Below are 14,365 nucleotides of genomic sequence, written 5' to 3'. Positions count from 1 at the left end.
AACCTTTTATAAAAAAAAAACTGGGTCTAAAGAATACAACAAGCAAAATGCAGCACTTACCTACTTACCACAATGGGTCATATTATTTAGGTTAGAGGAGGAGGGCGGGTGGGAGACACTACCTCTGTAGTGCCTCGGGTTCTTCTCCTGCACGCTTTTAAAAGGAAAAAAAACCTACCCCCGGCTGCCCCTCCGATCTTCGTCACTTCCCCCTGCTGCTCCCGCTCTTTCTGTAAAGAGAGAAAAAAAACACACCGCTGCCCGCTACCGGTAAGTAATTTTAAAACAAACTGTCTTACCTTAGCTGCTGCTCGCACTCAAAGTGACCGTTGGCGTCGAAGGGTGAGTATTTATACTCGCTGCTTTCCTTCCCGGCTGCCCCTCCGGTCTTCGTCACTTCCCCCTGCTGCTCCTGCTCTTCCTGTAAAGAGAGAAAAAAAAACACCGCTGCCCGCTACCGGTAAGTAATTTTAAAACAAACTGTCTTACCTTAGCTGTTCAAAATTATATTGACTTGACACTTGAGTATGTGGTCTACAAAAATCAAGCTGGAGCCAGTGATCATAAAACCACCACAAAAAGATTGAAATGTGAGTAGTTCAAGTTGAATCAGGCAGCCATGTTTCCTGACTCTGTTGGTTAATTTGTTTTGTACACACAGGAACAACTGCCAGAACTCTCTGTGCACTTTCAGTCCCAGAGTTTCCACACCTCCATGTACTCATCTTCCTGGTTCCTTACTATCTTTCTGACTACATTTCCACTACCCGTTGCTACAAGATTATTTGACATTTTCATGTCAGAGGTAAGTACCTGTGCAATTATTCAAACTTATTCACTTTGCTATATATTGAATCACTGAATGTTACCAGTTGCTATAGTGGCGTGCCAATAATTTCTTATTCTTATGTCCAGAGTAAGTGAAAGAAAATTATATGTATTCATTTTTATTCAGATTTCGCTGTTTTTATATTTCCTAGGGTCTTGAGATTGTTTTTCGTGTTGGAATAGCAATATTACAGGCCAATCAGGCAGAACTGATGCAGCTTGATATGGAGGGAATGTTGCAGGTAAGAATAAATTAACTTAATGTTTCTGTTTTTAAAAACTGATTTTTTTTTGTAACTTGTATAATATTTTAAAAAATATATATTAACTAGATCTATATAATTTTTGCACTAGCATTTTCAAAAGGTCATTCCACATCAGTTTGACAGTGCACCTGACAAGTTAATTCAAGCAGCTTATCAAACTAAGTACAATGCAAAGAAGATGAAAAAGTAGGTATTAAATATAGCTTACATATACATAACATTGATGCTGTTATTTTCAGAATAATCATGTTGTTACAACTCTGTATCATTGTGTACACGTATTCAGAAATTCCTTTAAGTGAGTAAGGAGAACAGAAGCACGAAACATATTGAGTCAGGCAGCTTTCCCCCTGATGTGAATGCACATTTTTCTAATGAGCGCTGGAAAATATGTGGCAATGTGAATTTTGCTGAGTTGAAAGTATGGCTTCTTAGAATAGTGCTGTATCAAAACATTTTGATATATGTCTTTATATTTTATCTGGTGTGCATTAACAATGTTCCACATGCTAGATGAATATACTTCTTATTATCAGGTTGGAAAAGGAATACACTACAATAAAAAATAAGGAGATGGAAGAGCAAGTAGAAATTAAGGTAAATTTTGAAATACTCCACTCAATTGCTGAGGTAGGTAAATTACACCAGGAGCACAAAGCTTAATGTTGAGAAACAACCCACTTAAAGTTTCTCTCTGAGACTTTTCTATCTGTCCAGATAAACAATTTGCTTTAAGGAAATAAGTCACTGTGTGGTAGAATAGTACTAATGGCATTGACTATTTCCCCCATCATTATGCTTCATTTTGTAATTTGTGTCTTTTTCATTGTTTCTTCCCATTCCTATTCAATTTTCCTTTTCACCGCTATCTCTCAGTAAATAGTTGTTTCTGTGCTGTGACAGTTCTGTGGATGCTGATTGCATTCTGAAACATCCGCCAAGTTAGTTAGATTAGACAAGCATAATTTTCCTTATTAACACAAACTTCTTCAAGTCCGTTACTTTTTTTTCCCCCCCGATTATCGTTTCTAAAACCTTATAGAACATAGAACAGTGCAGGCCCTTGATGATATGCCAACCTTTTATCCTACTCTAAGGTCAAACCGACCTACGTACCCTTTATTTTACTAACATCCATGTATCTATCCAAGAGTCATTTAAATGTCTCTAGTGTATCTAACTCTGTTATCACCACTGACAGTGCATTTCCACACACTCATCATTCTCCATGTAAAGAACCAACCTCTGACATCTCCCTTAAACCTTCCTCCAATCATCTTAAAATTATGCATCCTTGTGATAGCTATTTTTGCCTTGGGAAAAAGTGTCTGACTATTCACTCTATCTGTGTCTCTCATCATCTTGTACAGCTCTATCAAGTTACCTTTTAACCATCTTTACTCCAATGAGAAAAGCTTTAGCTCCCTCAACCTTTCTTCATAACACATGCACTCCAGTCCAGGCAGCATTCATCGATGCAAGACAGCCGAACCTGCTGATCTATTCACTTTAAGCATGGGTATCCTTTCTGGTACATCATGCCTCTGTGTTCATCCCATGCATAATCTGTACTGTCTCTGCTTCTACCAATATTTCTTACAGCAATCTGTCTCATTTGTAAACATCGATATAATTTTGAGATTTGCCTTGTACTTCCTTAAGCTTCTATCATCTGCTTTGTCCTGAAATGGTCCCACTGCACTTCTTACTACCTACTTACTATTTACATGTTGGTAGAGGTTTTTTGTAAAATGTTAAGTGTTACTAATATTTTCTTCACTTCCCCTTTCACATTCGTGCATTTGTCCTAATTGTCGTTTTGAGAATTTAACTGACATAATAGATCCTCTTTTTCTTTCTTTTCATCACATTCTGTATCATCCTTATCATTCAAGGAGCTTTTGTGTTGGTACCCCACCTTACTCTCTCGTTGGAAAATACCTGAAACATCTCTTCTGTTGTGACAGGGTGGTGAACCCTTCTGTTAATTAAACCAAACACCCAGAAAAGCTCACCTTGTCTCATAATCTGTTAAAATGAGTGACCGAGAACTCCCAAATTCTACTATTTAAAGAAAATAACATCAATTTATTTTTAACTCTAATTCTAAAAGTGAACATTAAGCAAATATTCATAACTGTAAGCCCCCTTTCTCTTAACTGCTTATTATCTGCCTCCAACTCTATAACAATATGCTGTTCCAATAAGACACATTAAAATTGCACCAACTTAATTTCAAAACCATATCGCCACTGTCGTCTTCCGTGTCTGTCGTCTTCTGGCTGATGATCTCCCTGGGTGGTCGTCTTTCTTTTTACTGCAAATATGTTTCATATGAAAAGGTACCTTTATTAGAGAGTGTTTCCTAACTCCTAGGGCCCTTCTCAATGGCAGTTGCTGTCTCTGCAGTTTTCAAATGTCTGCATTTTTATATCCCCAACATTGGATTGTCAGTCTGATGCTGGCAAAGCAATAAGTTCAAACTCAATTGGGTTTCAGAATCCTGGGGCATAATTTAAACTGATTGATTGCTTAAATTCGAATTGTTGTCAAAACAGCAACCAAAACTCAGGTATCCATTCCACAGCCAAATGTTACATATTTTCAATTTTCCAATACACTCTGAGACTGCCATCAAGTCATATACACAGGTCCTTTGTAATCTCTCAGCATTCACTCTCTCTTAAAGGTACAGTATGCACCAACAACTTCATGACACTTATTTAAAGATGAGCTAATGTTCCATTATAGTTTTTCTTCCATTTTGGAAACTGTACTTCAAATTGGTCCTTGCTCTTCTCAATTACTAATTTAAACCTTGTGAAGCAATGCTGCCCAATGTTTTTCCACAGATACTGGGCTCACCTCATTTACCAGGACCAGAGCAACTATATTTCTAGTTCACCTGAAAAGATGATGGTCAAGGAAGTTCTGAATGCATTTCAGAAATTCCTCACCCTCCTTTCCCATTAGTCTCAGTCAATTAATATTAAAGATCACTCTACAGTTCCTGCACATTTGTTATCCCACAAATTTGCTCCCACTTCTCTCTCTCTATCTCCAGAGGCATTTAGAATATCCCCAGTAGTGTGATCTGTCCATTGTGCTTCGACACTGTCACAAAATGAATATGCTAGTACTGCCACCCCACCTTCATTTTTGTGTTCTCCATCTTTTCTGATCAGTTTGTAACCTTGAATGTTCAGCACCTACAACACTCCATCTTTTTAGACATGTTTTTCTTCTTTCGTGATGCAAGATATTCCTGAAGATCTGCCTTTGGTTTTTTGTAAGTTTTGCTTACACATTAGAATGGGCATGGTTTTGTGCTTAATGAAAAATAAGGAAAGCTGCAAGCAAAGCTAGACAGATTTATACAACCTGTATTGTACAGTTTGCTTAACATTCTGAAGTATGTTTTAAAACAGGAGATAATATTATGTATGTATTTACTTCTTTTTAGAGGTTACGCACAGAAAATCGATTGCTGAAACAACGTATTGAAACTTTGGAAAAGGTAAGAGCTATTAGATTGAGTTATAAAAGATCTAAACTAAAATTTTAATTCAAAAACAGTTACTTTATTCATTTATTGAAACTTCTATGAATTTCTACAGATGATGTTCCACTGATCTGATCAAAGATGATTTGGAACCAAGAAAATAACCTGGCTTGTTTACTAACTGTGCTTGGCTCTTTTAATTATTAACATTAATACTAAACAAAGGGAAAAGTGTTATAAATTTAGTATGGAGACAACCTGTTGCTGTATATGGGAGCGGTAGGAAGTTTGAGACAGCATTGGTCTTGCGTCGGTATGTTTGCATTCTTATACGAAGAATGAATGATCTTCTGGTCATTTCAGTACACTTGCTGGGGTGTCATTACAGGGTCAATATTTGAGAATGGAGGCTTAAGTCAGAAGGTATGAGATGAGGCAGACCCTTTGGTTTTTCTTACTGATTTCCTGTTAGGGGAAGAAACTAAAAGATCACAGTGTAGTAGTCAAAAATTAAGGGTCAAATTCAAGTTTTCCATTTTTTCTTCCTGTGTCTAAGGTAATTGCCAGATGATTGACTTAATGCTGCTATTCAACAGTCTCTTTTAAAAGATAATGTTAGAAAAACTGGAGTAATGTACCAACTTGTGTACAACCTGTTGCTGCTTCCATTGCTCCGCTGAACACTGACAGTGAATCATGGACATAGATACTCTTCTTAGCACTCTGCACATAACTGATGCTGCCTTCAGGGCTGAACTCCAATGCTATCTTATAATGCACAAACAATTGTGGACACTGATTCACTTCCTAACACTTTAGGTATTCTAATATTGCTTTCCGAGATTGCTATTCCAGTGCTATCTTTAAATCCTCCATACTGTTCTTCATTACAATGTAAGAAGACAGCATTTTCCAAGTGCTTAGTTCTGACTGTTCGCACAACATTTTCCGTTGCAAGTGGCTGCCAGTATTGGAACCTCAGCTTTTGTTAAAAATGCAAATAGAAACATATCAGTTTATGTTGCGCTTTTTGTGACTTTTGACTTAAATAATTATTGTTAGTTATTCAATCATATTTTTCTAAGCAAAAGAATCATCGATTAATTTGTATGAAGTAGCAATAGCGAAACAGCACAGAATGAACATTCATGCAATGAAAAATTCTCTAATGTCCTTCAGGGAAGGAAATCTTCCATCCTCACCTGGTCTGGCTTAAGTGTGACTTCAGACCCACAGCAATGTGGTTGACTCTCAGTTGCCCTCTGAAATATCTTAGCAAGCCATTCAATTGTACCATCCTTACAAAGTCTCAAAGAAATGAAAACAGACACATCTCCTGGCATCAATCTAGGCACCGGAAAAGACAACAGCAGAACAGCCCTGTTGACCCTGCAAAGTCCTCCTCAATAACGTCTGGGAGCTAGTGCCAAAATTAGGAGAGCTGTCTCTCAGATTAGTTAAGTAACAGCCTGATGTAGTTATACTTATGGAATTATTCCTTGCAAGCAATCTCCTGGACATCACTATCACCATCCCTGGATATATCCTGTGCCACTGGCAGGATAAACCCAGCAGAGGTGGTGGAACAGTGGTATATAGTTGGGAGGGAGTTGCACTGGAATCCTCAACATTGACTTTGGACCCCATGAAGTTTGGTGGCTTCAGGTTAAATATGGGCAAAGAAACTTCATGCTGTTTACTTCGTACTATCCTCCCTTGGCTGTTGAATCGGTCTTTCTCCATGTTGAATAACAAAATGTACTCTGGGTGGGGGATTTCAGCATCCACCACCAAGATTGGGTTGGCAGCAGTACTACTGATTGAGCTGGTCAGGTCCTAAAGGACATAGTTGCTAGATTGGCTCTGCAGCAGGTGGTGAGGGAACCAACAAGAGGGGAAAAAACATACCCCCCCCCCAACTTGACCATTACCATCAAGACAGGTGTTCAACCCTGGTTCAATGGATAATGTAGGAGGGCATGTCAGAAGTAGCACCACGCATACCCAAAAGTGAGGTATCAACCTGGTGAAGCTACCAAACAGAACTACATGCATGCCAAACATCATAGCAATCCCACAGCCAATGGATCAGATCTGAGCACTCGATCAGTGTATGACTCCATGACTCTGCAGTCTTGCCACAGCCAGTTGTGACTGTCGGTGGACAATTAAATAACTTACTGGAGGAGAAGGCTCCACAAATATCTCCATCCTGAATGCTGGAAGAGTCTAGCATATTAGTGCATAAGATAAGGCTGAGATTTGTTGCAATCTTCAGCAAGGAGTGCCGACTGGATGATTCATCTCGGACTCCTCCAGTGGTCCCCATTATGATGGATACCGTCTTCAGCTAATTCGATTCACTCCAGGTGATATCAAGAAATGGATACTGCAAAGACTAGGACAACATTCCAGCAATAGTACTGAAGACTTGTGCTACATAAAGTTACAACGCAGGCACCTACCTGACCAGTGTGGACAATTTCCCAGGTATGTACTGTACATAAAGAGCAGGACAAATCCAACCCAGCCAATTACCATCCATCAATCTGCTCTTGATCATCAGTCAAGTGATGGAAAGTGTGATCAACAGTGCTATCTTGCAGCATCTGCTCAGCAATAACCTGCTCAGTGATGCCCAGTTTGGGTTCTGCCAGGGCCATTCAGTACCTGACCTTGTTACAGCCTTTATTCAAACATGGGCAACATAGCGGAATTCCAGAGATGAGTGACAGCCCTTGAAATCAAGGCACCATTTGACTGTGTGTGGCATCAAGGAGTCCTAGCAAAACTGGAATAAATATGTATCCAATTCTCCACTAGTTGGAGTCATACCTTGCACCGAGGAATTTTCTGGCTGTTGGAGGTCAGTCATCTGAGCTCCAAGACATCCCTGCAGGTGTTCCTCAGGATAGTGTCCTCAGCCCAACCATCTTCAGCTGCTTCATCAATGACCTTCCTCATTCATAAGGTCAGAGTGGAGATGTATGCTGATGATTGCACAAAGTTCAGCACCATTTGTGCTCAGACTCTGAAGCAGTCCATGTTCAAACACAGCAAGGTCTGGACAGTATCCAGGTTTGGGCAGACATGGCAAGTATCATTTGTGCCACACAAATGCCTGGCTATCGCCATCTCATTGAGACAATCAAACCATCACCCATTGACATTCAGTGGTGTTCTCATCACTGAGTCCCCATCTATCAACATTTTTGGGGTGACCATTGACCAGAAATTCAACTAGACTCTCCACATAAACATAGTTGTTCTGAGAGCAGGTCAGAGGCTCAGAATACTGTGGCAAGTAACTCACCACAACTCCCCAAAGCTTGCCCATCATCTACTAGGCACAACTCAGGAGTGTGATGGAATACTCCCAACTTGCCTGGATGGGAGCAGCTCGAACAACACTCAAGAAGTTTGACACCATCCAAGATTAAAGCAGCCTGCTTGATTGACATAACATCCACTCCCTCCACTACCACCACTGAGTTGCAGAAGTGTGTATAATCTACAAGATGCATTGTAAAAATTCACCAAAGAATTGGCAACAGCACCTTCCACACCTATGACCACTTCTATTGAGAAGGATAAGGGCAGCAGATACATGGGAATGCCACCACCTTCAAATTCTCCACCAAGCCACTCTTGATCGTGACTTGGAAATATATAACCGTTCCTTCACTTGCTGGGTCAAAATCCTGGAACTCCCTCCTGAATGGTATTACTGGTCAACCCAGAGCAGGTGCACTGCAGCGGTTTAAGAAGGCAGATCACCACCACCTTTTAAAGGGCGACTCGGGACAGGCAATAAATGCTGGCCATCCAGTGACACCCACATCCCACAAATGAATTTAAAAATTATTTGCTGCAAATAGAAATAACAGCTATTTTAAATTATGAAGTTTAAAATTAAGGTTAGTTCCAACATGACATAAGCGATTGCCTAATTTCCTATTTGGTGTATCTATGATTAGTTATTATTTAGCTCAGCTTTCAGTCCTAATCAAGCGGATTTATTCTGTGCACTTACTCACTAAAACTTTAAATATTTTATTTCTTTAACAATAGATTATTTATGTATTCCTTAAGCAAGATTACTTAAGAGGTTTCATTATATGCATATTTAAGTTTATTGATTTACTGACTGAAATAAAAAGGAATGAAAATTAATAAGTAATAGTTAACAATTACAAAATTATTTAAGACTACCAGCATCTGCAGTATTTTACAATCACTTCATTTACTGGGCTGTTGTATCAGAATTGTTTGTCAAAATAAATATTTTAACAGACAACGATATTCTCAGTCATTTGTGCTTATGGGTTTAACACACTTGTAGTTGCCTCACTTTTCAGTGTTTCAACAAATTTAAATAGTAAATGATTAGAAGTTCTTATATTAACTAAAATTTCCAATTGAGCTTGGATTTTCTTTTTGGTATCTCAGTGGCCACTGATTCTGAGAAGGAAATACTGCTGAAACAAATGAGACTATTAAGTAGATAAGTAGGAACTCACCAGCATGAAGTAATTGAGTTTGCTTTCAATATCTGCCAGTAACATTTGTTTTACTTCAGCTGTTAAGCTAGTTAAGGGTTCATCAATTATACTTCATGGGTAAAAGATTACTGCCTCGAATTAACTTACTTATTGTCTTTATTATTGTTTTCTTTTCTTGGGTTCAGATAGAATATATAAAACTAAGTTCCATGAAAAGCGATACAAGTCATATTCTGCAAACCTGATTTGTCTGGCTTCACCAGCTAATGCATTCATAAATTTTGTGCTAATGTTTTATTTAATTCTCTCAACTTATCCAAATAATTTCACTAAAAGTGTTAGTTTGTACGTTGCTTTGAAGATCAATTCTGTGAGCTGTGCTGCTAAGCTATGATAATTGGTTTATAGTATTAAGATAATTTGCTGAAGACAATTGCTAATAAATAAACAGTATATTTACAGTGCAGAAAGTTAAGTATCAAAACTTAATGTTGTAGAAATTCTGACTAGTTTGCACTTTACAGTAGAATTTCAGAGGAGGTTGTTATGAAATGAGAAAGTTTACACTTTCTAAGTTGCATGATGGGTATGACCTGCTGAATGCTTCTTTGCTTTGGTTAGTTTTATAAGCTGCATTGGAAAATGGAGCACTAAAATTGTGAGTACTAATGTGCAGTAGTTCAAAGTGTAAGTTCTGTTTGGAAGATAATGTAACTTCTGGCACCTGTTTCTGCTAACTTTTTGAAGTCTAAGTTGGCATCATGCTTTCTAACAATAGCATTGCTTCTCATCAAGTATTAATTTAATGGTGCATAACATGTGATGGACACAGCTGATCAAGCAACTACTTTCCTCAGTTTCTATTGAACATACCATGTGAGCTTTTGTTCACACACCATCTTCTTTCAGTGTTTTTAATATGTTAGTTTAACTATCAAAAGAAATAAAATTGTGTAGTTTCAGTGTCAAATCAAATATTATTTGATCATTTCAAGGAAAACCAATTTAAACAGGGCTAAAAGCCTTCCAGAAGTTTGAGACCGTTTCTCTTCTATTTTACAGTTTATTTTATCACTGCTTCTTTTATATTCATTGTTTTCTTATACTTTCTCTTTTATCTGTCTGGATTTTTTCCCTTGTAGGAAAGTGCTTCTTTGGCAGATAGATTGATCCAGGTACAGTTCCTCATCCTATCCATGTCTTGTAATATGGATAAATACTGCATCCCTCGAAAAAGACTTTACTTCTGTTTACAATTTCTTCCTGTATTGCACAAAATTTCAAGTGATGACTTGTGTGTTTCTGGAAAACGGTTACTTTTCTAAAAAATGGTCATAATTGAATTTCAGTAATACTTGAGGCCATTAATAGTGAATAATAAAGAAGTGTCACTTTAATGGAATAAATGCCCCGTCAAAATTAAGATTATCGTATATCGAAATAATAACACAATTAATAATCGTATTCAGTAAGTCAACTTTTTTTTTACAGATGACCATTCCAGATGCACATTTTAAAAGTTAAATATTTATTGATGAAGGAGTGTTTGTAATTTTAATGCATGTGCAACTCCTCACTAACTCTAAGTTTTCTAATTCAATCAAGGCCATTAATTCTTACTACATGTATATTTAGCAGAATTGCATGTAGACAATTTGGTAAGTGCTTTACATTGCTAAACAATAAACTTCTGGGCAAAATTCTTCAAATAATAAAATCTAATGTTTGTCCTTTGGGATGCATTACTAATCTACCAATGTAAATTGGAAAATTTTTCACTACTGCCCCGCACCGATCTTTATTCCCTGCACAATTATGTCCTAAGGGACAAGTGACAAGGGCACAAGAGGCAGAGGAAAACTACCTCATTAAACGGGAGCTGGCCACCTTTAAACAGCAGAGTGATGAGGCTAGTGCTAAGCTGGAGAAAGCTCAGGATGCCATCAGGGACCTCCAAGAGCAACGGGTAAGGAGGCTAGCAGCATAATGTATTTCAACACTTCATTCATTTTGTTTGTTCATGCCATTTTGACTGATTTTCAACTCTTTAATTTAAAAATGGAACATAATGCTTTACATTACACATTTTGCTTTTCTTAGATGTTTGTCACCAATTCTATACTTGTCATTGTCTCGTTCTTCCAACTTTTCTAACTTTTTTGTACTTTAGCAAAAAGCATGACTTATATTCCAGCAGTCTGCTGTAGAACTGGAACATAATAATACATGTTTAAAAGTTGTACTTAAACGTTTTTGAGTTCTCAATTTTTTTTGGCAACTATAACTATTATCAGTAAATTCCTAAGTAGACACCTGAAGACAATAGACAGAATATTGGAACCTGAAGCTTGTAGCAGTCATAATTGAATAAGCTGTTTGAATATAGGAATTGCATTGCTGGCCAGGATTTGTTTGTAATGTATAAATTTTACCTTGGCTTCAAATTTATTCAATTTTATTAGAGTATAAGAGTGTACATTATGTATTTGAAAACAAGGGTTTTAGTGAAGGAATTAAATAAGTCAATACCAATGTTAAGTCGAGTAAACTTGGGAGTAAAACACAACTGGTACATGACTTCTGTTGCTTCCTTGTCTTGGTTAATCCTGATAATTTCTTGCATAAATTTCATGAACAAGTGTTGGCAGTATTGAAGTGGTAGGCATGAGGTGATTCATTACTTGGAAGTAGGAAATTTGAATATTGCTTTAAAAAAAAGACAAAACTTTCAGACTTGCACGCATCAGAGCAAATGCAAGAATGCCAAATATTGATTGAGTCTCTGCATATGAATGTACGTCCCATCTTACAACTAAATGAGCATGTTCCTTCATTTGCTCAAAATACATAAGCAGCTCACATTTGAATAAACTCAAACAGAATTGTTAGCTGTTAGATATGATTTCACAATTAGGCAGAACTTATTGAAACCCTGAGTTTGCTAATAGCTATCCAAGCCTCCAGTTTAAGGTCACTATTCATAGTCATACAGCACAGAAACAGACTCTTCCGTCCACTTTGTTCTTGCCGACCAGATATCTGACCTAACTTTGCCCCGTTTGTCAGCACTTGGCCCATATCTCTCTAAACCCTTCCTATTCATATAACCATCCAGGTGCCTTTTAAATGTTGTAATTGTACCAGCCTCCATCACTTCCTCTGACAGTTCATTCCATACATGCACCACCTTCTGCATGAAAAAGTTGCCCATTAGGTCCCTTTAAAATTTTCCCCCCTCACGCTAAACCTATGCCCTCTAGTTCTGGACTTTCCCCATCCCATGGCAAAGACCTTGTCAATTTTTCCTATCCATGCCCCTCATGATTTTCTAAACATCTGGAAGGTCACCCCTGAGCCTCAGTTGCTCCAGGGAAAGCAGCCCTAGCCTATTCAGTCTCTCCCTGTAGCTCAGATCCTCCAACCCTGGCAACCATTTTGTAAATCTTTTCTGAGCCCTTTCAAGTTTCACAACATCCTTCCAAAAGGAAGGAGACCAGAATTGCACACATTAAAAGTGGCCGAACCAATGACTTGCACAGCTGCAACATGACCTCCCAACTCCTATACTCAAAGCTTTGTCCAATAAAGGAGAGTATACCAAACGTCACTTTCATTATCTTATCTACCTGGGATTCCATATTCTAGGAACTATGAAACTGCACTCCAAGGTCACTTTGTTCAGCAACACTCCCTAGGACCTTACCATTAAGTGTATAAGTTCTGCTTGATTTGCCTTTCCAAAATGCAGCTCCTCACATTTATCTAAATTAAACTTCATCTGCCACTCCTCAGCCCATTGGCCCATCTGATCAAGATCATGCTGTACTCTGAGGTAACCTTCTTTGCTGACCACTACACCTCCAATTTTGGTGTCATCTGCAATTACTAACTATACCTCCTGTGTTCACATCCAAATCATTTATATAAATGATGAAAAGTAGTGGATCCAGCACCAGTCCTTGTGGCACACCACTGGTCACAGGCCTCCAGTCAGAAAAGCAACCCTAGATTAGATTAGATTACTTACTTACAGTGTGGAAACAGGCCCTTCGGCCCAACAAGTCCACACTGACCCGCCGAATCGCAACCCACCCAGACCCATTCCCCTACATTTACCCCTTCATCTAACACTTTTTTTTTACAAGATGGCTTAGGTTTCTAGATTAAGCACACTCTACCACCACCCTCTGTCTTCTACCTTCAAGCCAGTTCTGTATCCAAATGGCTAGTTCTCCCTGTATTCCATAAGCTCTAACCTTGCTAACCAGTCTCCCATGAGGAATCTTGGCAAAGGCCTTACTGAAGTCCATGTAGATCGAGTTACTGCTCTGCCCTCATCCATCCTCTTGGATGCTTCTTCAATCAAGTTTGTGACACATGATTTCCCACACACAAAGCCATCAATAATGCTTGTAACATTGCTCACTTGCACTTTTTAGAAGTGATATGCACAAAAAGGAAATGTGTTCAAGCCTTTTGAACTACCAGGAAGCTCAGGGAGCTGATAGTCCTCCATTACTTTCTCCGGCACATATTGGCCAGTGATTATTCACTTGCCAACATTAAGCAATCTTTCCCCTGCAGTGAAAATTGTTGTGATTTGAAATTTGGTATTCCTGCATTTGTCTTGAGTGCAAGATGAAAAGTTTTAGCAAAATTATGTTTTCAGTATTGGGATAAGAATTTTAAATTTGAGACCTTGATAAGAATGATTGTAACTTAGACATGGAGTCAGAATTTTGAAGTGTTAAATTTATAAAGGGTGAAGAATGAGAAGCTGACCATGATAAGATCATCAGGGTTGAGTCTTATTCACAAAAAATAGATGGAAAGGGAAATGGAATCTACAGTAAGGGAATTAATTTAATGGTTGGGGCATGTGGTTGAAATAGAAGTGATGACCACTGTATGTGACAAATGAAAGAAACGCCAATGCTCTGATAACAGTTGGCAATATTTTCATCTGAAGTGTGTTTGAAGTGAGATTCGAAGTCACATAAGACTAGATGACTGTTTGCACAACAGCCCAACTCTATCATTAAAAATTGTTGCCTGTAAGAGTACAATGAAAGCCTATCGACAATACACCTCCAAAGCTCGCCAATCCATCATAAGACCATAAGACATAGGAGCGGAAGTAAGGCCATTCGGCCCATCGAGTCCACTCCGCCATTCAATCATGACTGATGGGCATTTCAACTCCACTTACTTGCATTCTCCCCGTAGCCCTTAATTCCTTGTGACATCAAGGATTTATCAATTTCTGC

The 14,365-nt window shown here is 38.3% G+C and overlaps 1 protein-coding gene across 11 annotated transcripts in view; it reads left to right on the top strand.

Annotated features, from left to right (window-relative positions):
- evi5a (ecotropic viral integration site 5a) overlaps positions 1-14,365 on the top strand; it is a 280,753-nt gene that overhangs the window by 114,106 nt on the left and 152,282 nt on the right. For 7 of the 11 annotated variants that reach the window (XM_043698800.1, XM_043698795.1, XM_043698798.1 and 4 more), the window contains 7 exons: positions 662-805; positions 981-1,070; positions 1,183-1,280; positions 1,631-1,691; positions 4,558-4,611; positions 10,241-10,273; positions 10,924-11,064. In XM_043698800.1, the coding sequence (XP_043554735.1) occupies positions 662-805; positions 981-1,070; positions 1,183-1,280; positions 1,631-1,691; positions 4,558-4,611; positions 10,241-10,273; positions 10,924-11,064 (621 nt within the window). The remainder of the gene's footprint in view (positions 1-661; positions 806-980; positions 1,071-1,182; positions 1,281-1,630; positions 1,692-4,557; positions 4,612-10,240; positions 10,274-10,923; positions 11,065-14,365) is intronic. The other 4 variants (XM_043698797.1, XM_043698802.1, XM_043698799.1 and 1 more) reach the window with 2 other exon arrangements.

Source organism: Chiloscyllium plagiosum, chromosome 11 (genome assembly GCF_004010195.1).
Source record: "Chiloscyllium plagiosum isolate BGI_BamShark_2017 chromosome 11, ASM401019v2, whole genome shotgun sequence".
NCBI classification, from domain to species: domain Eukaryota; kingdom Metazoa; phylum Chordata; class Chondrichthyes; order Orectolobiformes; family Hemiscylliidae; genus Chiloscyllium; species Chiloscyllium plagiosum.
Note: the sequence above shows the minus strand (reverse complement) of the source record. Positions and strands in the feature narration are given on the sequence as shown.